The 25,221-nt window shown below is 36.3% G+C and overlaps 1 protein-coding gene across 2 annotated transcripts in view; it reads left to right on the top strand.

The window, feature by feature from the left end:
- Positions 1–25,221, top strand: part of TTC27 (tetratricopeptide repeat domain 27) — a 130,709-nt gene that overhangs the window by 50,844 nt on the left and 54,644 nt on the right. For both annotated transcript variants that reach the window (XM_087777218.1, XM_087777219.1), the window contains one exon: positions 20,221–20,334. In XM_087777218.1, the coding sequence (XP_087633344.1) occupies positions 20,221–20,334 (114 nt within the window). The remainder of the gene's footprint in view (positions 1–20,220; positions 20,335–25,221) is intronic.

Raw genomic sequence — 25,221 nt, 5'->3', positions numbered from 1 at the left:
TTTCTTTGTTTTATAACCAGCAAGAGTATTGAAAAGCTCATTAAGAGTGCCATGTGTCTCTACTGCTGTAACTTTTGTGGCTTTATAAAAAGTCTCTTTCACTTCTTTTCTAAGCTGTGTTGCCCATTTTGAATAGCCTCTGTTGGCTACAAGATTATAACACTGCAAAGACTTTCTCTCAGCAAAGCCCTGCTAGTAGTAGTAAGACTTTTTTTAGGCAAATTAATTCAAAGCTATTCTATTCTTTTTTTCTTTTTTTTTTTTTTTTCCTTCTAAGCACTTTTATTCAAAAGTCTGAATCATTTTCCAGGAATGTCAGGATCTACACACTTGCTGCTAATTTAATGCATGTACGCTTTCTAGCCCATCACACGCTACTGGGAAATTGGATTGAGTATAGCAAAAGAGAAGCTGCCTCTTTTTGCTGGAGTATCATATGCAAAGACTCAGCTAGATTTCTTGGAAGCTTATTGACAAAGTGTCTGGTACTTATGTTTACAATGTATTGTGGATAGGAAATTAACCTAGTGTCGTCAGTTATTTTTGCTGCTGTTGTATGCATTTAGATGTTTTAGGGTAAAGTAACTGGGTGGTGTAGTACATGTGTTGCCGGGCAGGGGGGAAGCTTGCATTCCGTTCCAAAGATGGGATTAAGTAACAGTCTGTTTGAAGTTGTTTTATTTTACAAAATATCAGATTTCAACATAATTGACACGTTTATCCCTTTCAACTGTGTTCTCCTCTGTGGTCTACATTCCTCCCCTGAGTCCATGGGATCCACAGCTCCACTTGCATCACATCTTACAGGAGATGATTCCTGATTTATTGTGTGCCTTTCTGAGCAGGAAGAAATTTGGGATAGCCTCTCCTTTCTAGAGTAGTCTGCTCTTTCGTGTAATAATCTGTACAGAATTACTCAAGTGATAGACTTTTAGCGGTCTCACTGAAACCGCAGAGGTAGGAGAACATGAAAATCATGTTTAAATATTAATAGATTATTTGCTTGTCTAAGGGTTTGAGAAGTTAAGCAGGCAAATTTGATGACAGTTAGTAACATTTTTTCCCACAGCAGCCTTTCTTCTCCCCCTCCTCCTTCCTCTTTATCTATCAGCAGCTCACTTATTTTTTCTAGCAACCTCTCTGACAGCCAGCTGACATGTTGCAGGCTTCCCTTCCCCCTCTTGTGTCCCTCACCAGTTATAACTATTTTAATTTACTTCAGCAAGAAGGATTTCATTGCAACAAGAAGATGAAATTAAACCCCCTATTCAACAAAATGCTGTTGAGGTATCATCTGAAGGAAATAAGACACTCTCACTACTCTGTGCATATTCTGATGATCAGTTCAATTCATGCGTTATCAGGGCTAGCAGTCACTTTTTTTTAGTGATTTTATATTCTACTGATCTGCCTGTTTGGCTGGGGAGGGGACAGATGAACTAAACAAGTGGTAAATCCAAGTCTCCCTTTTTTCAAAATAAACTTACATTTTTGTTCTTTTACCATATGTGAGGAAGAACTATTCTTAACATTTATTTAGCTGTCCTAATGTCTTGCCCTTATCTTCTCTTCCTAGTTTTAGTATCGTCCCTTCCTTTGTTTTTTTCCTAACCCAATATTTCAAATATTGCTCTAATCTTGCTTGTTCAATAGCATCTGAAAAAATGAAGGTGGTTGAATTCTTGTTCGCTGGTCAGCTTGCTACTGTCTCTAAGCAACTGAGTTTAATTTTCTCTGATATCATGTCTGTAGTTTGGACTGGAAGTAGAACATTTCTCATATCAGCACCCCAAACATTCTTTCTGGTCTATATTAAAGACGAAATATAGAAAAAGTAATAGAATTTGTTTGACTTATTACACAATTTAGAAGAGGTTTGATTAGAATGCCATAGTCCTTGATTGCAGTTGTGAAGTATGCATTTTTTTCTTCACCCACCAGGTGTCTGAAGTTTGCAAATCTGATACTATTTGCTTCATTTGTCATCACTAAATTGTCACTGGTTTTTTTGTTTGGTTGGTTTTTTTAAAAGAAAAACAGGTGCAGTCAATTCTAACTACTCTTCTGTTCTAGCTGCTTTGGGAAAAATATAAGATGAACTCAATAAGAAATAAATCTATCTCTACCCTGCTTCTGCATGAATTTCTTTTTCTATTCCCCCAAAACTAGGGATGAAATGAAATGTCTCCAAGGCTCTTTTTTTTTTTTTTTTTTTTTTTTTCTCCTCCCTTTGGTTTTTTTAATCCTGAAGTTTTAGGTAGCTAAGCTACTGGAAGGGATTTCTTATTGGTATTTTCTTCTGGGGATATACTGATGGTCAATTTCAGATTTTTGTGGGGAAAAATTATGTTTAATCAATTTCTAAGTCTGTAAACCATGGGCTTTTGAAAGGAGATGTAAGGGGGAAAGATTTGGGGGTTTTTACTTATTTTTGAAAAATTTTCCTAAACACTTATAGCTTACATTCAACAAAATATCCATTTACATGCTAAGGTGCCCTCATTTGAGTAAACCTTGTTCTGTTCAGCAGTGATCTTGGGTATGTTTTTGCACAGTGTGCTGCCCTTGTAGAAGTAGTTAGTTGACTTCAGTATGTTCTGGAAAAGCATGGTAAGGTTAAGCAGCTCTGATTCTGGTATTTCTACAATATTTCCTTTCTTGACTTTTATTAAAAGCAGCAAATTTAAATAGTGAAGTGAAATTTTCAAGTGCTGTTGACCGGAAATTGAGATGTTAAGATTAAACTAATCTGTGGAACCTTTAAATACCTCTGCATGGAGGTTGTATGCACATTTATTTTACTTGTACTTACAGAATGCCTGAATTCTATTACTGATCATGTACTAAACAGTATGTTATGACTAAACGAGGTGAAAAAAGCCTGTGTTCTTGCCAGCAGACCCATCACTCAGCTTTTTTTTTTTTCTTCTGCAAATACATTTTTACTAGGATAATTTATATACTGATAAGCAAAGTGTTATTTTGAATAATGATTTGTAACATCAAATACGCAAGAAAATTTTATAAGGTAATTTGCATGAAGTGTTTGTGATCATTATGAAAACTAATTTCCAGTTGTGCGAATACATGAATAGGAAAGCTTCATATTCTGTTTATGGTGGTTAGCTCATTGCATCAGGAAATAGAAACAATGCCAGCTCATTTACTGGACTGTTCATGCTATGTATATCATAAATGAGTCTCATGATTACTGTGAGAAAATTCAGACTTTTTTGCTGTGTGTATAATTTATATGCTTAGCATATAGGATAATATGGTATGGCATAAATACTTTTGAGATGTTTGGATTGGCTGCGTTAATCATGGCAAGTAGAGCTGTTAGCTATGAAGACTATTCAAATAAATGCCAATAAAATGTTTAAAAGCATCATGTTCCATTTGTTTCAATTTGCAAAAATGTTTTAAAAATATTTAAACTATTTAATGTTTTTCTATCTGTGAAGCTGAGAATTGAGGCCTCTTCTGAACTGAAATAAAAATCATGACACCAGTCAGTGTATTTTGACATATTTGAGAAGACTTTCCTGCCTTGTATATATTATCCTTAAGCATGTGTTGCATTAATTAAACTGGAGCTTGGGCTTTTTTCTTGAAAGACTTCATGTCTTGTGTCAGCTAGATTTTTCTTCAGTACATTTGTCAGAATATGTTGGCCAACACATTCTACAATGACTTCTATCTAGTCTAGACCAAAGATGAGAGAGAAAATAACTTTTACAGATTTCTCTAAAGAGACTGTGAAAGAGTTTTCTGTGCTGTAAAATGAGGTGTTTGATTTTAAAATTACAACACTCAGAGAGAAACAGCATATGCATTTGCATTCCCCCAAATTAGTATCATGCCTGGCTTGTTTTTATCATTGGTTAAAACTGAGTATGTTTTCTTTGCTTTTTCGTTTAATATATGTCAGTGGAAACCCTTTTGGTTTTAGAATAAAGGAAGCAAATATGTTTAGGAAATTGTTTTGATTTTGTTTTGAACATCTTGCATGGTTTGAAGCTGCGTAATAGATTCAGAAAGCAAGCAGGTCATTTAGTTGCTGGAATAAGGCCCTGTTTCTCATCCTGCAGCTTACTGTGTGAGAACTGCAGTGTGTGTATTTATTTGTCTGTATAGTCTGTATCTTACCCTTATGTAACAGTAGGCAAACATTTATTTATGTGTGTGTTGAATCTGTAACAGAGCAGGGAAAATATGAAGCTCGAAGGTGCATAACTAAAAAGATTGCCTCTTTTGTTTGTCTAAGGAAAATGTCTTCCTCGTCCAATTTTCAGTTGTTTTAATAACTGCTGTTGTTTATGTGCATAATACAACTGGACAGGTTCTAGACTGTTGTGTTTGAATCTTAATCCATTACAGCTCATGCTTTTAACTTTTTTCAAGTCAAACCACATCCCAGACATTGCCTTTAGTCTCTAATAAATACATTCGGAGTACAGCTTCTCTTTACACAACTCTGTCAGATTTAGGAACATCAGTCACTTTTGCCCACCAACACAGGATTTTCTTTCATGCTCCCCAGCAGTCTCGGGTTTTTTCAGTATTAGTCACTTGTGCCTGTGTCAGCTTCCCTTTTTGTTTACTCATCCATGCCATATTCGTCTCAGCCCTCCTTTGTCAGTTCTCGCGTCCCATTTATCTGACTTTTGCTCTTGCTCTCATCTTCCCTAATTCCTTTCTTTCTCACATATTTCTGACCCTATTTTTATTCCCTTCCTTCCTTGCTTTTGGTTGCTGCTTAAGGAGTTAGTCTTCTTTCAGGACCATTGTGTCTTCAGTCTCTGAAAGGAAGGTGGCTGCAGCTTTGTTTTGCTCCTGGAAATGAAAATTTTGCACATAAGGTTTAAAGCCAGGCTGCTGGAGACCTCCAGCAGCTTGATCCTATTGCTTGTAATGGGAACAGTAGCTCTTTAAAGAGACAGAATACTTCTGCTGGTGAAGTCAGGAACTGGAAGAAATCAGAACTCAAATATTTTTTTTAGTGGACATCGAGACTGGTTAATATGCTCTTTCCTGGGAAACTGCTGAGACTGTCCTAGAACTCTCACTGAAATTGTCATCTCCAGACTTTGACCCTATCCACTTAGCCCACCAAACAGTAGCTGAGGCATGCCTCTGGCATTCACCATGTTACGTTTATTTGCGAGCACCAAGTATTGCAATATGTAGATTGCTGAATAGTAGAGACTGTTTCAGGCAGAATTCCTGTGGTGGATGCTGGTGTTCAAACCAGGGGAAAACCAGGTATGACACACTCCCTGTAGAGTCCTGTCTGGCATTGTGTGGATTTTCCTCTGCTGTGCCTCTTCTACAGACAGCTGTTCTTACAGACTGAAGGTTGTGAAGATGTTTTATAGAAATTCTATACTTTGTTCTGTAAGTAGTAGTAAGTAGTAAAGTCAGTGTCAGCCTTGCTATAAATTACTGGTTTAGGCATGTAGTTCTTCCTGAATTTTTTTGGCCATTCCTGTTACAGAAAAAAATGTGATAGCTGATTTTGAGTAGTTAACGTCATTATAGGATGGGTTCACAAATGGCATTTTTATAATGTAAAAACTGTATGCAGCTGTTAAAGTATTCTTGTTGTGCCACTGACTAATCTTAAAGTTTTGAAATTATGAAAACATTTGAATAGGTTCTTTTCAAGAAGATAGTTTTATGCCTTTTACTGAGGGTGTGAAGGGAGCTTTTAAGGTTCCATTGTGTTGTATAATTTTTATGGTTGTGCTCCAAATCTGTCTGAGAACCAGTATTTCTGCTAACCTACATTCCTGCAAAAGATACTCAGTTAAGGTATTTTAAGGATAATTATTATAAATGGATATTTGTCCTGAGGTTATCATTGCAAAAAAAAGTTTCTGTTCGAGTAAGAATCTATGCTGCATCAGATAGCAGCAGTATATAACGCAACATTCTTCCAGAGGTTGTTGATAAACCAGATAAACAGGCAGCATCACGGGCAGTCTATGGAAAAAACATAGCGGTGAGCTCATAAATGCGAGCAGGTAGGCAGAACAGACAAATCCTGCCACCCTGGGGCAGCTGCGTAAGGATGCAGGATCTGTCAGGCCTAAGGGATTTTTCTAGTAGTCTGGAGACCTGCAAACATCGCATTTGCCGTGAACAGTTCAAACCAGCAAAGAAGCAGAAAAGAAGGAATGGGAACCTTAATGTGTAGTCTTACCTGGATTTTTGCTAAGTAAGAAGTACTATTTAAAAAAAAAAAAATGCTTAGAAAGAGTTGACCAACCTAAAGAAGGTACTGATAAGTCATGGTTCTTGTCTGTAGCCACAGGCAGCAGTACCAGAAATGGAAAGATGAAAGGTCATAACTAACTGTCTCTCTGAGGAATAAATTTCTGTCAGCAGAGGATAAGTTAACCTGTAGCACAGTCTGTTCCAAAAATGCTCCTTGTCAGAGGAGAGGCAAGGCTGAGGGTGGGGCGGAGCAAGCAGGGCAGGGCAGTTAAGAGCCTACTGTGGTAGTTTCCAAGGGAATACCTAGCAGGGAGTAGGACGTGTTTCTTCTCCCGCATGGCGGATCTGAATGGAACAAGTTAGAAAATATTCTCCATTGGCACCAGTTTTCTATCTTTCACCCTTTTTTCAGTCATTTGCTTTGTTTTTCTTGAGGCTAAACAGATTGCAAGTCCTCAGACGGCATGTATGATTGCATATAGTCCTGAACCTGTCCATCTTTAAAATACGATATCTAGCCATTCTCAGTTTTACTACCTGTGCAGAGAGCAATTTCTTTAATGTGCTTTTCTGTTTTTCAGGATATTATCAAAAGAGCACATGATGTGTTCAGAACCTTGGCATAGATGGTGAAATTCCTGAGGCTGAGCAGTTAAAATGAGAAATTCACTGTTGTTTAATACCTAGGGAAATCCTTATCCTCGGTACCAAAGAGTTAAAGTCTAGTCTTTTGAATCCAAAAACCTGATTTATTGCTGTTGAGATTGGGCCTTAGGAAATAAATGCAGTACTCTGATGTGGTGGGGAAGTCTGTACTTATGCTGTTTCAGGAGTAAGTCCAAACCACAGACCTGAGAAAGACAATGCTACTACAGTCAAATCTGGCTGAAGTTGTTTTCAGCATAACACAGAATAAGTGATATGTTTGGCACAACAGAGCGAGTGTCAGTAATATGGCTGGACTCCATTCTAAGTGAAAATAGGAGCCATATCTTATGTGGTTTACCCTTCGCTAGTCATTGAAAGCAGATTCCTTTAAATAAAACAGTATCTTCTTTCTTCATGACATTTCCTTTTCTTCTCTAGTTTCTTCCTTCTCCTAAAAACAAATTGAGAACCTCCAAGGAAAACTTACTTCTGGACTTAAATAGTCTTTCAAAATGAAAAGAAAATACAAACCTAAATACAACCCAAAAAACCAGCTTAAGGAACAGCATGAAAAATTATTCTTTCTTAACTCTTACAAGAGGACGCAATGTATACCACTTAGTATCATCACAGAGCGTTAAGGTCTTAGAAACTTGCTAAATATCAGCCCACTGATGCTTGTTAATGTGGAAGAAAATTTAAATAATTTCGGACATCCGGGATAGATTTGCAGTTTGGACGTATAAGTAGAACTGAACAAATAATTTGACACTCAAATAATACCTTTTTACTATTATTAGAAAGTAGAAAATCCTAAGGGGAAAAAAAGCATTAAAACATTTTCCTAGCACAACCTGATTTGAGTTGATTTTTCCAATGTGTCTAAAATTACTTTTGAGTTGTGATTTTTGTTCCTTCCATAGGTCTCTCTGAAAGTTATGGACCTGCATGCATGCAAGTTAAATAAGACTGCATTACGCAGAATCAAAGAATGATGTTTATAGCTCACTCTGAGTGTCTCCCTACTTTTTGTTTTATTTTTGTTCCATGCAAGCTAATGTGAGCTTGCTTTCCTGTGTTTCTGTTATATTTAAATCCATACAAAGCTTTCTTTGAGTCTTTTGTTGTTTCCACTGAAAATTCTTCAGTAAGTGTAAATCTTTGTACTCTTCTTATGTAGCTTTTTCTGTGGAACATACAAGGCTTCCCTTGCAAGGGAACGTTTCTCTAGTCCTCGTTTTATTTAACCTTTTTCTGTGAAGTGCAATGTAGGGGACGCTGGGCCGCCATTTCAGTTTTATCTGCAGAGCTATGTTCACAACTAGCTGGAAAGACAGTCATCATGTGCTTGTGTTTCTTCTACTTCTGACTAGAGATCAGATTCCAGTATACCTATGTCCACATCAAATGACCCCCTTTAATTTCATTTTCTTAATACAGACAATATTCGCATGTTTATGAGTCTCGGGGCTATGGAGTGAGACAGGAAATTTTCCAAGAAAAACCATAGAAACATCCAACTTGAGACGGCTCAGGAAATTCTTGATGTGTATTCAGAAGATGTAAAGACTATAGCAGGAAGAAGAAGAAACAGATATGAACTGAGCTTTGGACATAAACATTGTTCTAACAAGTGCTTAACCATTTCCCTGCACACTACTGAAAAGTGTACTTGGGGAGAGGGAGAGTTGTCTTGGTTGGTATTCTTTCTGCGTGTGAGGAAGTGTACATGGAAGCAGAAGGAGGGAAAAAGAAAGATGCAGCCTTTTAGAGAACAACATTTTTATCTCTGTTAGTAAAAACAGCAGATGTAGACCTTTCGTATGTTTCTTTTCACTCCCTGTCCTTCAAAAATAAAATAAAATTTACTGCAGAGGAGAGCTGGCCTAGGGATGACTTCAGGTTTCAAATGAGATGGTCATGGAGAATGGAAAGGGAAGTTGGATGTTCTCCTAATTAGTCATACTGACAAGAACCAAGACCAGAGGTAAGGCAGCCTCATTTTACCTGAATGTTACCTATGTTGCCTTTGCTAGAGAAAACAAGATGGACAAACAAGCTGTGAAGTCTGAGGATATTTTCTTTTGGGAAGTCATTCTTTTTCCCCATCAGGACTTCTAGCCATATTGTCAGCTGAGTATGCTAAGTCTGAGTATTGACTGAACAAAGGAAAAGGATGCTGGTGAATATGGAGTAATGTTACTCTGTTGCTGAGAAGCAGCTGTGTTCGTTCTTTTTCAACAAAGAATGCTTTCTCTTAAGGGTAGGCAGAAGAGATAGCTGAAGAAAGATACTGAAGTGCCTTGATATTTCTAATAAGGATAGTAACACAGTATCTTTGAGCAGATAACAGATTGTAGTCTTTGCAATGTTTTGGCAGAGTTGAACTTCTGAAAGTAGCAGATGCATTTATTTTGGAAAAAAAATCACTCATGACTGTTTTCAGTACTCCTTTCCAATATCTTCAGTGAAAAGAGACAATGTGTAGTCCTTTTAATGCAAATTATTCTTGACTTTCTTTGGCTAGCTTTTATAGTGCCATCTACAGAAATATGATTGTCTTACTTTAGAGGAAATTAAGAAGAGTTGTACACAATGGGGTATTTTGTTCTTTTTGAAGAGTCAGTTCACTTGAGTAACAGGACTACTGATTCATATTCCCTTACATCTATTGCTAGCATACCAGCTAGTATAATACTGAAATTGATTAAATCTGTGCAAACACTTACATTGTTCTCATCTTGGTCCTTGCCTTGAGTAAAAAACTGTAGCAGGATGCAAGGTACACCTTAGGGTGTTGTTTTTTTTTTTCACTTTGAAATCTGTGGTATATAGAGAAAGTCTGGTTTAGAGCATATCTTTTCCACCACCCAGATGAAACAGTCGTTCCAGAGGTGTCTGCAGCCCCATGACAAACTCAAGGGAACCAAAGGAGATTTGAGACTGGAAGATACAATAAAATTATTGAGAACCTGTCTAGAGGATTTGTTGGCAAAAAGCACCTCAGTTGGGCATCTAACTGATGTGCATAAGCTAGGAACCTAGTTTCCTTATAAAGTCCATGGAGAGTAAGAGGCTTTCTCAGGGAGCACCTAAGGTTGATGCTTGTTCAAAATGGTCTCTTTAGGGAACCTTCCTGTTGTCGCTATCTGTGTAAAAAGACCCAAGGGGACTAATTTCCAAGCTTTCCTGCCTGATTTTTTAATTCCTTGAAGTCCTAGGTACTACGGAAATGGCACAAAAGCCAGCACAATTTCGAAGCTGACCTAGCATAAATAATTGCCCAGAAGCTGTTCTTTGCAAGGTAGATATCAGAAGGAGTACGAGTTACTGCTTAAAACAAATGCCATGGAGGCAAAGTAGATTTAGAGTGATAAAAAGGATGGAATATGAGGATTCCTTTGGGTTGATGTTATCGAGAGCTACCCATTTGCTACAGAACACTATTTGAGTGGGATAAAAAAAAAAAAGCTGTGGAAAATACAGTTAAAGTGAAATGACATTAGCCTTCTTGTATACACTAGTGGAATATTTTGTAAGTCTTGTGAGAAGAAAATTTATTCCATTTTTCCCTTCTAACTTTTGAATTGATTAAGCCAGTTTCTAAGTTATATTGTATTTAATGTACCTTCAGATGTGATAAATTCCAGAGAGAGTCAGTCACTTGCAAACTGAGATTAAATAAGATACTTAAGAACTTTAAATTGCATTTAGGTAAGTGCAATGTAATTGCTGCTATATTGAGTCCAGCATCCATTTCTAAATCAGTCTAGTATAGTCTAAATAATTAATTGCTTAAGAGATTTTTAACATCTTTGCGTACACTTTGCTTTATAAAGTGTGGACAGACAAAAAGGAAACTTGGAATGACTCTTCATAGCTGCAGATGGGGAAAAAAGGAATTGTCTATTGTGTGCGTGTACATATATTTCATTTTAAAACTCTCAGAATTAATATTTTATTTCAAATGCATTCAGTTATCCAAGACTGTGAAATTACATATGTGAAAGAATCTCATTCAAACACACTGAAGTATATAAAAATGCAAAAAAAAAATCAGATAGTGTCGTCTTGGTTTAGCAGTCACATTCAACAAAAGGTACTGTATTTACAATAATGTAATGTTACAACTTGAGTGCTGAGGCTACCAGAAAAGACTAGACAAAGTGAATTTTAAAAATACCATTCTAATTAAACTAGTCCCTTGATGCGGATCACTGATGGTGTTTTGGCCGTGCTCTTGACTTCTTAACACCGAGAAGTATTTCTAATGGCTGTGGCTAAGAGCTTTAAGCCCAGCTCTGCTCATGATCAGCTAACACCTGTTGTGGTGAAAAGCTATTTGAGTTGTGCAGTCCCAGGATTAGTTTTATAGACCAAAATAAACCCTTGTCACACAGTTGAGTGAATAGCTTTAGACTTTGGAAAAAATATGCTGAATGTGTGGTCTAAACCTACTGAAATATATATGGAATATTAAAGCAGTACTGGAAAATGGGACTGTGCACATGCTGATGTCTCAGCCAGTGGAGGAAAGTAAATCTCCTCCTCTGTCACTTTAATACTTTAAGGATTTCTGCCTGTTTCTCTAGTTTACCTCACTGACAGTCAGACACAATTCGTTTAAAAAGAAGGTAGCATTAAAATCATGATAATTTGAAGAGACCTTAAAAAAAAATCACAAGTGATCATGCGATTGACTCTGTAATATGCTATCTTGATGTAACAACTCATTAAAATCAATTTAAAACCTAATAAAGGAAAATACGGAACTTCTGCTAATCCATGTCATACAGGCTCAAGCATAGCATAATTTTTTGTTTTCTTGTTACAGTGCAAAGGTCTTGGCTTAATAATCCAAAGGTGCCATGTAGAATTTATATTAGATACTGTTAGGTAAGAAAATATTTAAGACCTAACCAATTAATAGCACATTTTCCCCATGCAACACTGAAAAAGAAACGCTAACACATGACTTGGAATAATGCCTGAAATATAATTCATTTTAAGTGTATAATACAAGTTGTGGTGTTTGCAAAGAAAATGTAAATTATCCTTGTCTTGATAGTTTTGCCCTAAGACTGTGTTTGATCAGTTAGTAGTCTGTAACTCCAAAGACTTTGTATATTGTTGGGGTTTAAAAAAAATAAATTATAGTTGTTAAAGCCATATGGAAAAAGATGTGGTCAGTTGCTAGCTAAAATTGCTGTCTGTTTAATAGGAAAAAAACGCAGAAATTTTGAAAATAGTTGCTTTTGTGTTGATGTATATACACTTTTAATTTGCAGGATAAGTTTGTAATATTTTGATTTTCCAGTCCAAGTCACCCTTAGAGTGACTTTAAGTGTAGGATAGATTTCAGTGTTTAGTTGAAGTGTGAAATTAAACAGATGCGTCAAGCCATATACAGCAGAGGTTTTGATAATTGTTAAAACATATCAGTAGGGCCTTTGATGTTTGTTTGATGACTGAGCAATTCTTTTGACCTTGAGGAGGAGTGATGTACATGGTGTAGAACACGCGCTAATGCAAGTATTCCCTCTGTTTAGATGTTTAAAAAAAAAAAAAAAAAGGAAAGAAAGAAAAAGAAAAAAAAAAAAGAAAGCGCAATCTACTAAGTCTATTGGCTAGTCCATGCTAGGAACTAGATTTACTGCATAAATTACAGACTATCTTTTCTTCTCTGCCTTTCTACCTGCTAACCACTAAGTATATTCACTGCCATAAGATTTATGGAAGCCTTGCATTCTCAAGGTATGAAAATACTGGTTTCCTTGTTTGTGTCCGTTATCTTGTTCATGTTGCTCTTTAAGGACATAATTATGCCAAATAGGATTAGAATTTGTCAAGTTGTAACAAGAATCATCTGGAGTGAAATCCTAATGTAATTTTTTTCTTGGTGGGCCTTAGAAAATATGAAGGTGTTCATAAAATGTGTCTGGAGAATATACAGCCTTACATCTTCCAATTGCTTGTGTCTAAAGCAGTCCCAAGGTTTCTAGAGATTAACAGTTTATTTATTTGAAGGTTTGCTGTCTTGAACAGATGCCCCAAATTTGTTTTTTCAGATTAGTAGGTCTTATCCAACTATTGACACATGCAATCAAATATCAAATATTTCTTGTCAATAATACTTAGGAAGGTGAGGAATTTATAGGTCTTCAAATTACCACCCTGATTAGTGGTGTAAATTCCAAAATTATTGTTTGGGAATGTTGTCTGCAGTGACTGGTTACAGATGACAGAAGCTGCAATGAGAAGATGGTTTGAAATCATTTGCTTCGGCATCCTATTTGTTTGTTCCCAAGTTAACCACTGTTGTTTGTTCAGAACTATTACGTAGTCATGATGTTTTATATAAATTGAGGATTGTACTGCTGAATCCATTAGTATAACTTCTCATGTACAAGCAGGGAAGTCAGTAGGCTTGAATTTGGTATATTGTGTTTTGTTGCCACCTTTTCCAATTCACTGTCCAAGAGCAATTTTTATTTTTAATGTCAGGTGATGTTTGAATTTTGAACCTAAAGTCAAGTCATTGTGCATTAAGGTGACACTCCCAGAGAAGTAGAAAGTATTCTGTATTATATATATAAGTATATAGGAATGGGAGTTGTTCCCATCTCAACTTCAGATTATTCAGTTTCAATAAACTGATGGTTTATGAAGAGACCGGAGGAGCTCCCCTGTTAGTATGAAAAAAACATAATCTCTCCAAAATGATAGTGTTTAGTTTTTATCTGGGATGAATTAGACGACGATTTACAGATACATATTTTAGTTTAAGGGTTCAATTTTAACACAATTATATAGTAATACATATTGAGATTTACATACAGTAATTATATATATCATTATATATAACAATACAAATGATATGTAATGATAGAGAGGTTTTGTGTATAATACCATGATGGGAAATAAAAAGAGGAAAAAGCTTGGGGTAGCATTGAACTGAGGACAGTGGTGGATCAAAGAAAAAAAAACTGTTTATTCCAATCGTTATTCGATGTTCTGTAATTCTAAGTGCATTTTTAAGTTTATTGGCAATTTAATCGCTGAGAATAGAGAGCGTGTGTTGTGTGGTAATTTTGAAATACAAACTTTTAATTTAAATATAGATAAAAGGAGATAGCAGTTCCTTTAGGTGGTTGCTAAGCAACATTTTGCATTAAAATATTTGTATTCACACAGCATTCTGTGCTTAAAAACTATCCTTTGGCATATATATTTAAATTAGCTTAAACATCAAATACTTCTTGTCCAATTAAATATGTAGCTTACCTTTTGCCTATTTAGAAAACAGTAATGTATTTTAGTTGCGTATTTATTATATTTTGAGGGTTTGTGTATGTGCGTAGTTATTGTGGTTTCCTCTGTAATTTCTGGTTGCTGAAGGATTAGTAAACTGTTGAGTGTTGTGACAAGAATAAAAACACTACTGGGAGGAATTTAAGGTCTGTGAAACCTCAGCATTTTGTGTTCACTGCTGCTGATATATAATCAGGTTGTCTTTTGATTCTTATTTATTTTTAAATCTTTGGGATGGGCACGTACAGCAGAATGGGTATGTATGCTGGATTTGAACAGAGAAGCTACTTGCTCTGTTTCAGCAAACAGGAAATTTTTACATGTTCATACACCAAGCAGAGAAGCAAAACGTTGTCAAATTGACTGGCTTGTTTTGTTGCCAAGCCTTGGTTCTACTGCTTAATTGTGACTAGAAATGTAGTATTTTTCTTATCCTCTTGATATTTATGCTTTTCAGTATAACAAAGAATGCACTGGTATTGGAAACCACTTAATCACAACTGTACTTTATTTTACCTTATAGAGTTCTAATAGACTTACTGTTTAAAGTTACAAATCCCATTTCAACCAGAAGCTGCCAGTACCCCTGGAAATCATCTGCGTTCAAGCTCAATTAAGAGAGGAGTTGATATTCTAAGGACATTCCTCAAAACTTGTATTCTTTCTGCTTCTCACTGGACTTGGCTTGCCTTATTCTTAGGCAATTAGAAATAGTTTTGTAAAGTTCATCTAACTACTTTCCAGGGCAAAGTTTTCTGCGCATACTTTTTTCAGAATTGCAAGGAGTATGTTTTATAAAATAATATTCTGTTGAAAATATGTAGATTCGATTTAAAGAAACTTTTCCACAACAATGTGGCATCTTTCAGTTTTTTCCGTAAGTCAATTATTTTTAATTCTATTTCATTTTACCTTTTTTGTCACTAGTTCAGTTCTAGCAGAAACTTCCCCAGAAAATTCAAATTAAACAAGTGTCATGGGAACATGGCTTTTTTTAATAAAAACTTGCTTTAGTTACACAGAAATTTAAGCATCAGATTATTTGGATAAGATTGTGGAAAACAAAATCAAATGCACCCTAATCTCATACTAATTTTCTTCTTGTTTCCTAGGATTGAATTCCATAGAACTTTTTATGTCAAAGAATCCTTTGCTGCATACTTAAAAGCAAATTAAGTACTTGTAAGGTAGCTTTTGGTGATTAGAGTCCTTCACCAGAGAGTAACAGATATGTCTGCAAAGCAACTGCAAGAAGCAAGAATTTTGCCTGTTCATGCCACAGTCATATGCCTCCAACTAGCTTTTTTTTAATGTGCTCACCTGCCTACTGTGTGCAATGTAGGATGTTGAAAAGAAGCCACAGTATTTTCTCATCGTACAGCGAAGCATAGAATGAGTTATAAGGTTGTCATTTTGCCTTTGGTTATATTGAAGAAATAAGGTTTTCATGTTAATTATCCAAATGAGTTCATAAAGATCATCATATAATGATATACTTGGTTTTATGAAGCAAGACTAATGATAAATAGACATTAATTAATCCACATAAGTAATTTGGAAATCTTAATTATGTGTGGCTTTTTGGAAAAGCAAACAAAGCTGCTGAAGCATGTTAACTAAAATTGGTAATGAAAAGAAACTAGAAAGGGTTGGGTGTGTGTTTTTTCCTTTTTTTCTAGATCCCTCTCAGTGTTTTCTGTTTGTTTGTTTGCAATTTAAAATATGTTAGCAAATACCTGAGTGAATCTAAACTAAAGGTCATTTCTTTGGAGGGGATGACAGAGGAACAGAGCAATCCTCAGGGTGCCTGACGCCTGTGCCTTCAGGTCAGTCATTTCACCACATCCTGGCAACTTGGCCAATAAGCAGAATATTTTTGGTTCAGCGATTGACTGATGTGCAAATTCTTGGCAATTCCACAACTGTTTGCAATTAAAAGTGCTCAGAGTTTGAAAGTCCACTTTCAAATGATAGCTCCATCATAGCAATCATAGTAGCTTGCTACACTACTGATAGTTTATCAGTGACCAAGGTACAAGAATAAAAGAATGGGCTTACTTAAAGCAGAGATTTATAATAAGGAAAAATTAGAAAATATGAAAATTATTTAAAACTGCAGTTAACAAGGATCATCTTTACCTGTTCCAGCTTGTCTAGCATGTCTAATAAGCTCATGTAAGGTCTTCCTGACTTTGATGTCAAAGAATTCCTACAGGAACTCCTACTTTTTTAAATAGCGGATGGAGTAATGCAGAAGAGTTGCTCTGAACAACCTATAACTTCTATAAGTCATGCCTGACTGATACAGTCTTATTCATCTGCCCTTCGGAAGACTTTGTTGGCTGGACATCTTACAGTATTGTATAACACTCTTCTGTCCCAGCTTTCCCAGGGTTCTTTAGTTAACTTTTCTGTTTTATCTTGAATACATTATATTCTTGGTTTGAAGCTGCAGGCTGCTTTCTTTGTGTGTAGCTTCCTTAAAACCAAACATTGTAACTTCATAAATAATATACAGGTGCATATATATGTATGTGTATATACGAAATACCAACGGCACAAGCTTCCTTGAAGATACTTGCTAGCTTGTTCTGAATTCTGTACAGACAGTGCGAATTGTACAGCCATTCCCTCTCTGTTTCTCTAACAGCAAGTTATTGGAGTGATCAGGAAGTGCATCCCAGCTAGGTTAAATTCTGAATAATGAGGAGGCAGAATCATTCATTGATGATACCCGAGAGTCAGCCTGGGTTTGGCAAAACTCATGTGACTGGGTTTGGTCTCGGTGTCATTAGTAATGTGCACCTATCTCGCAATTCAGGTATTGCCTGCCATTTTGTTCTTACATAGTAATGGGGATATTATAAAGGTATTGTACAGTAACAGGCTACTTACTACTTTGTTATTAAGACTTTGAGGATCATGTTGTTTCATTCCAATGTCATGTCAGGATGATATATTGAATGAAATATTCTGGTTTGTGTAATGTTTTGGTAATCTCCTTTTTACACTTTGAAATGATGGGAGAGGATGATATCAAGCGTTCTTGTTTGTGGGAAAAATTGTGGGGAAGAATTGGAGAAAGGAGTTTTCCCATGTGAAAATGTTCCATTCAGTGCAGAAAATGTTGCATAACCTTATTTTTTTCCTTTCTTCTCACCCCATCTAATTTTCCTGTTTTTCTTTATTTTATTGTTCTTTCCCTAAAGTAAGAACAAAGATGACTTGTGAAGATTCTCAATAGAGTTTTTGTTTTAGGATTATTTTGTTAATTTTCTTAGCTGCCTTTGGTACAGTACAATAAACTTTCAGCTATGTCGACAAAACTTGCATAATCTTGATTTAGTTTTTCTTTTTTCCAGATGTTTTATTTTAACCTGTGGTCTCATTAATAGAGTCTAGATTTAGCTTCAGGTGAAAATATAAAGTTTTGGGACTTACAAGAAAATATTTATTAGCTGGAATATGTGGAGATTTTGAGTAGAAGATTAAAGCATGCTTAATAGTTATGGATACATGTTCTGAAATTATTCTTTACAGCCCTTGAGTGTAAACATTTGTGCCCTTTATACATATATTATTTTGTATCTGCGGTGCTTTAAACATTGCAATTAGGCAATGAAAAGGTGACCATTTGAGTTCTGGCACAAGACTGAGCTCAGTACAAGTATAAAATTACAAGTGGTTCTTAACTGAAAGACAGGCCTGCTTCTCATTGTCTTATGCAGTTGCAGTGCTTTTTTGTATCAATACAACTGTTAGAGAAGTTAAATTTTTCTTCTGTAGTTGTACAGCAGGTATACCTGACATTGTGTTTTATGAATACCTTTAAAAAGCAGGGTTATTATTCAAGTTAAGACTGTCATTGCTCCTGCAGAGAAGTGAAACGTAATTATCTCTGCCTCTCTTCCACCCTGTTTCTCTTTGCTTCTCCTTCCTCCCCATATGACTTTATACACACCTCATGCAGCATGATTGCTTAAATCCCTGCCTAGGCAGTGCTGTAGGAGGTGTACATAGAGGCAGAGGAGAGGCTTTCCTGAGCGGCCAGTTCTCTTGCAGAGCTGGATGGCGTGGACACAAAGGCTTTGTGCTGTGCCCTGCTTGTGCCAGTTGCTAAGGTGAACCAGAGTGAGGGGACATGTTCTCTGCTGCTGGACAAGGGCTGTAATCGGAGCTGAATATCTTTAGGAGCATTATTAGTCAAGCCTTTTAGTTTTCATTATTCTTTTGAGAGGTGTTGCGTTCATTTGAAAAATAAATACTAGTATCTACTTCCATGTAGCAGAGAAAGTTCCCTTGAAGTAAAAAATAAAATAATACGACAGAATACCAATAGTGGAGAAAATGAGGGAAAGGGTAACTTTTCTCACAAAAGAAGTTTTTAAGCTGAAGTAAATATTGTTCAAGTGTTTGCCCTAAAAATCCCTTAAGGTTTTTTTTTAGCAGCCACCTGGAATGGCCACCAAAGAATAAATTCAGAAACCAGTGTCCTCTGTTAGAAATGCCTTGCTTGTGTCTTGCAGTGGAGGGTTTGTGTTATAACCAAACAAAAATAGGTAGTAGACTGAACTTCCCATGATGAGACAGGACAGAGATAAGCTCTCAGAATTAGGATTTGGACCAGTTAACAGATTTACTGATCATAATTAATTTGTAAAAGGGCACTTGAAAGTATACAGAATATAGAACATTGCAATTGCGTTCCCCTAATATTTCCAGGTCCTCAGCACACAGAGGATGGTATAGAAGCCTTTGGGTACTTCTTAATCTAATACTGAGTGGAAGTCATGACAGAATCAGTGCAGAGACTGTTGGTCTCAAGAGAGGGGATCAGCTGATGTTGAAGTGTTTGGTGACTGAACAAGCGGTCATACTGCTTTCATTTATGCTTTCGTTTGTTGTCACCTCTCTTCCTGTTGTAGTCTTGCTTGCAGAGAATTTGTTTTAGCTTGTTTCTGCTTCCTTTCCTGTGGAAACACTAGGGAAAATAAACCAGGTAGATTACAATATGACAAATTTGTCAGGCTTTTCACACAAACCACCAGCAAAGTATACTTTTTAATGCTTTGGGAGATTCTTGAGAGGAAAGAAGAAAACCACTGGGGCTTTTTCTCCAGTCTACAAATATCTATAGACAAATGTATTTCCTCAGAGAAGCTGGATCATATTTGTAGTGTCAGTAAAATTAGCAAGGAAGTTTTCCTGCTGTCTCCCTTTTTCAAAGTGAATATCTAACAGAAAAATGATATACTGTGTCTGAAATGATACTGGAAAAAATCCAGGTGGTCTGTACATTATTAAGGAATATCAAAGTTGTATCGGCTACATATCTCCTATTGGGCTTTCCTAAAAATCAGTGGTTGCAGACTGGCACCACATTGCTGGCATCAGGGTGGGGCGTTCCAAGTGATAACCTACCGTGTCTTTAGGAAAGCTTTTTACCTCGATTGTTCTGTATTCCCTATACGTCTTCTATACATCAAAAATTCTTCCTGTTATTCTCAAGTCATGGCAAATTCTAAATTAATTAATATTCTTCAGGTTCTTAGCAATTTCAGCCTATTTAATGTGGAGGTGCTGTTAATGCAGGCATTGGAGCACCTCACATAAGAGGAGAGGCCAAGAGAGAACTGGTTTTGTTCAGCCTTAATAAGTAGGATCCCTGCTGCTGTCTACAACTATCCGGTATGCAGGTGTGGAGAAGGCTGAGCCAGACTGCTCAGTATCAAATTCTTTATTTTCCTTTCATTCTGAGTAGTCATTTTAATTTGTGCAGTTTGGTGGATGCACCATATGGGTACATGTACACACAGTGCTGCAGTAGCTGAGGAGGAGAAAATAGTTTTAATGGCCGCCTTTTATACTGAAAATAGATTAAGGTAATCTGTACAGCCTTCAGTTCATCAGATAAGTACTACAACCACGTATTTGACTTTAAGAATATGAAGCAGCATTCATGCTTGAGCACACTGTTAGAACTTTACTGTCTTCATTGTCTTTTACAAAGAAATAATGAAAAAATGTTATTTTTCTCTGCAGTGCTTGCTCTCTCAGCCGAAGTTCTGGGCCATTCAGACATCAGCCTTACTCCTTCGGACCAAGCTGGAGAAAGGAAGTACTCGCAGAATGGAACGGGCAATGAAGCAGACTCAGGTAAGAATTCTTCTGAGCTGCCTTGTTATAAATAGGGGTTCTTTATAGATCAAATGGAAGCAGACAGGAGTTAGGAGCTTCTGCAGGTCCTCTCTGCGAACTGTACAGTGAGATAATTTTCTAATTATGTCTCTAAATCAGATGCATAAACCAAAAATCCTTTCATCTCTGCCAGTCTTGAGATAAACTCTTATATGTACAAGTAATAAATGGTTACTTTCTTTCAAAAACATGACAAGTTTTGGAAGATTGAAATTAAATCTGTTTTCTTACCTCGAGTTTCTGACTTCTGATCTGAGGAGTTTTTTATGTAGAAGTTCATGAATGTAAACGTGCTACTGCTATCGTATTTTTTAATAGTTTTTACTGAAGTAAATCATCCTTGGAAAATACTGAAACTTGTAAATAGCCATTGGTATTGTGAGAGCAAGAAAAGACATTTGTGAATAAAGCAGCACTTCCAATTTACCGTTTTGATGTGATATTTAATGATTAGTATTTTTATTGCAAGTTTGAGGCAGCGATTAAATATTCTTGCTTCAAACGAAGAGAAGATCAGTTTTCAAATGCAAAAAAGAAATTTTAAAATTGTGAAATGTGTCTGCAAATAGGAATTATTTTAAAAATAATTTTTTCAAAGGAAAGGTCTGTAGGCTATATAAAGACATTTTTTTCCTTCATATTACAGAGTTTTGTTAGCCATTTATCATCTTTATGCTGTTAAGTCTTCTTGTCACACATAAACAGCAGGCATTCCTATATGTCCATCACACAACAGTCCTGCTGACTAAAATAGCCAGGAATGTATAAAACTTATGATTACGGTGTTGTGTAATTAACTCCTGAAAAGCTGATGTTTCATTTAAAATCATTATTGATACATGGTTCTTTGAAGGAGTGCAGCTTGGATGTGCTGCTGCATTTTTCTTCTGCTGAGGAGGACATAGAGCTGCTGTAGTGGAATTTCCTGGGGTCAGTAGGAGGGTGTCAAGGAAGCCAGGGTTCCAAGTCTGGGAGACATAGCATCTGATGGCATTTGGGAAGCGATATCAGGATCCTTGATGCCCTAAGCCGTAAAATAGTTGGAGTGTCTCCAACATTTTTGTCTAGCTTGATTAAACCTGAGTACTGGAAACTGTTATACTATACAGTTTGACAGTCTCGTGACGGAAATCTTTATGAAGGGGTTATTGTTGCAAATACATTTATCTGACTTCGTGTGCTGCAACTGCAGTAATGCGAAGGATTTGATTAGCATGCAGTGTGACATTTCAGGAGGTGACCTCACAGTAGACACAGAATCTGTGGCTTTAAACATTATCTTTAATCTTAGTATGTTTATGTTTTCTTTCATTAAGTTTTCTAGACATTTGAATGTAATGGCATATTTGTGTCGATTTGATATGGTATCAAGCTCAGTTTCCAAAAATAGTTAAAAGTTGTTTAAGGATTGATATATGCTAAATTAATCAAATAACTTGAATAACTTTCCATTTAAGGTTTTCATTCCTGAGTTCCATCAGATCAGAATTTTTTTAATATCATGGTTTCTAACAGTTCTAAGAAGGAATCGGAAAACAAAGGGTGAATGGCATTATTTTCATACATAACACAAGGTTTTTTGATATATCATCTTCCTGAAGATGCCAAAGAGCTAGCGAGTTCTGCAGCTATTTATCAGTAGAAAATGGATTTCAAAACCATAGAATTTTCATACAAATTTTTTTGTTTGGTTGGTTTTGTTTATTTGTTTCACAACTTCATGTTTACTAGTTCAGATTGCTGTAGAAAGATTAGATATTGAAGATTAAGGGAGTAGGTCGGTGTAAATATGATTAGATTCCTTGCATTGGTAGCAATATCAAATTTTTAAAGTAATTATAAAAATTCTTGTAAGACGGCTTGAATAAGAAGTGGTAAACTAAATCCTCTAAGTTACTTACTTTAGAGTTGTCTGAAGAGTGCATGAGCCATTATGGGCTCTGATTTATTGATGCTGGGACTCTCCTTTCCTCTTCTACTGTAACTCTCCTTCCTTTCCCCATTTCCGCCCTTACCTGCTTCTGTGCTGGGTCTGCAAATCCTTCTAACCAGCTGATAAGCATCTTTTTAGATTAATATCACTGGGCAGGTATATGCTACTTTTCAGCCCTGAAGCAAGCCAGGCTACATTGTTGGTTTGTCAAAGAAAACATTTTTCAGATACATTTTTTTTTGTGGGTCTGGCTATGTTTGTTTAACTTTAATTATTTGAAAATAATTGCAGCTGTTTGAAATGAGGGTATATTGGTTGAATTTAGCTGCCATGCTCCAAGTATTAAATAGATCCCTACTTTACATTAAAGAGTTTATATGAAATGATTTTGTGAGTATTTTTTTCTAATTGGAAAGCTTCAAAAGGAATTGGAATGATCATTTTCAAAACCTTTTTCTGATTACTTTAATAGTCTGAACTACAGATAATGTAGTCTTTGGAATAGGTTTCAAAATTATCATTCTGGGTCCTCTGTACCGTACCTCAGCTAGTAGCTAACTGGAAGGGAGGAGGAGAGGTTTTTTTTCTTAACTTTTTCTGGATGCTACTGGTTGTCTCTGTCCAGTTTTTGCCTAAATGAGGTTTGGATCCACAAAAATAAGGTTAAAGATTTCTAAAGCCAGTACTTTTTTCAACCATTTTTCTAAGAAAAGGAAACAGTATTTGGGAGCTAAAACAGTTATTTTACATCCCACTAGAATATTTAATCATGACCGGTATAACATATATTGAAGTCTGGATCAAGGTACTGCCAACCAAAATGTGTTTCTGGATACAGTGTGATTTTTTTTTTTTCTTTTTTTCTAAGGTTGGGTGTTTGTTTTTTTTCCATATGGATGTAGGTGAGGGAGGGTGAGAAGTGCTAGGGTGGAAAGAAAGGAAGGAGGGGGAGGGGGAAAACAGGAAGAAAAAGGGATAGTTTTTGATAAATAGCTCTTCACATAAGCAGAAACCTGCCATTTCTACATCAGTTATGGGATCTTCACCTACCTTCTATTGTAAGAAACTTATTCAGAAACTATTAATATTGGAAAATGGGTTGCAATAAGCTGTTAAACCACAAATTACTGCTAAAAGTGCAGCCAGAGCTCAAGTAATAGGATGGGGGAGAAAAAAAGGAATTTTGAGTGGTCTAGGAGCTATGAAAAGAGAGGAAAGGGAGGGGTGATTTAAAAGAAAACAAAACCAAACCAACCAGTTTAAAGCACATAAAGGACAGCATCCCACTGTAGTTTCTTGATATATGAAATGTGTACTCTTGCACTGCAGTGGATTTTAAAATATTATTAAGAACGAAGCAAAATGAATTGAAATGCCATGTTTTGTACAAAGAATGGTGGGGTAGAAGTGAGAGCATTGTTGCTGCTGGATTACGCCGGCAGTGAAAGAGGTGAAGCTGCCATGCGCCTGGTAGACCAGTAGCCTGCTCGGGCTTATCCTACAGTGGCTTGTTACAGCTGCTTCCTGCAGCTTGATCTGGGTGGTTACACTGGCTACCTCTACGCTTGCAGCTCTTATCAGCTTGTTATGTGCCCCTTTTCTGATTGTATTTTCTGCTGCTCGCTGCACCTGGTGATAGCATGCCTGTAAGCTAGTCGCTTGGTTTTCCTAACACGCAGTACGACACACGCGGTATTTCATACAGTTCTCTCTTGCTTGCTTTTCTTGGCAGCAAAGGAACTTGCCTGTTAAGGGGAGAGAAATGTGTCCTGAAAGGGTGTTTTTAATAAGACTTCAGGAGAGCTGGGAGCAGACTAGCAATATTATAGGCTAATCATTATGTCTAAGATTGAAAGGTCACATGAGATCTTGTTTTATATCCTTAGTCATACACAGATGTATGTGGTTGGGAATTCTGTGTCAACTGCCCTGTAATTTTCACTTAAATAATACTTCAGAGTGTCATTTTCTCCAGCAACTAATGTTTTTCTGTGTGTATGAAAAAGGGAAATAATGATTTCTTTTTTTTTTTTTTTAAATTGTTCTTACTATAGAAGCATGGTAGTTGGTGTTCAATTCTTTCAAATCTGAAAAGAGTTTATGTACACGTATAGAAAGAAAAGGCTGGTGTAGATCTAACAGAACTGGCGTCTTGAGCTCTATGAGCTTGAGTGCCACTTTGCTATTTCATTATTTTCACATTGATGATCGTTAAATGGTGATGCAAGAAAATTATGTCATTTATCATAGAAACACATCCTTTTTATTTTCAAAACTAAACTGTCACCTTCTTGCCAACTTGCTCCCTGTGCTTTGCTTTATTTGGCAGTTGTTCTACATTGGACAAATTCAACATTTAAGGGAAAAGTTCAGAAAGGAGAGGGGAGCAGTCTTCCTCCCACTAGGTTGATCTAGAGAGGTTTGAGGCTAAGAGATTTTGCCCTCTTCTTTTGCTTCTCAAGTCATATATCGTTGTGATCAGGCCTCTCAAGACCTTGGTTGGAGCAATATAGAGAGACTTTTAGTATGACCAAGGGAATGACAGCACTTGTCTGGTCAGCTAAAGTATTAGATCACTGTACTACTAGGAGTTCCTATTCCTATTCTTTAACCCCCTCTTTTACACTAGGAGTACATTAAATAAGATTTTAATAGTTGCTTTTAGTTGTGTATGGAATGGGAGAGGGGAGGAAGGAGGAGAAAAATTAATCACTAATAAATTTGTTTCACATGAAGTTGAAAGTTTTAACAGAAAATTACTGGGATCTGTGAGATGCACTGATGAACTGAGAGAAATATAACTCACTTCCTTCAGGAGGGTAATAAGTGGAAGACATACCTCTTCAATCCTGTAGAGATCCTGCATTGATATCCCAATAGTTCTCAACTATTATGAATTGTATTTAATATTA

This window comes from Nipponia nippon, unplaced genomic scaffold (assembly GCF_047370975.1).
Source record: "Nipponia nippon isolate SJK-2023a ecotype South Korea unplaced genomic scaffold, ASM4737097v1 scaffold_4, whole genome shotgun sequence".
Classification (NCBI taxonomy): Eukaryota; Metazoa; Chordata; class Aves; order Pelecaniformes; family Threskiornithidae; genus Nipponia; species Nipponia nippon.
The sequence above is the reverse complement of the archived record's forward strand: the minus strand, read 5'-3'. Positions and strand labels throughout refer to the sequence as shown.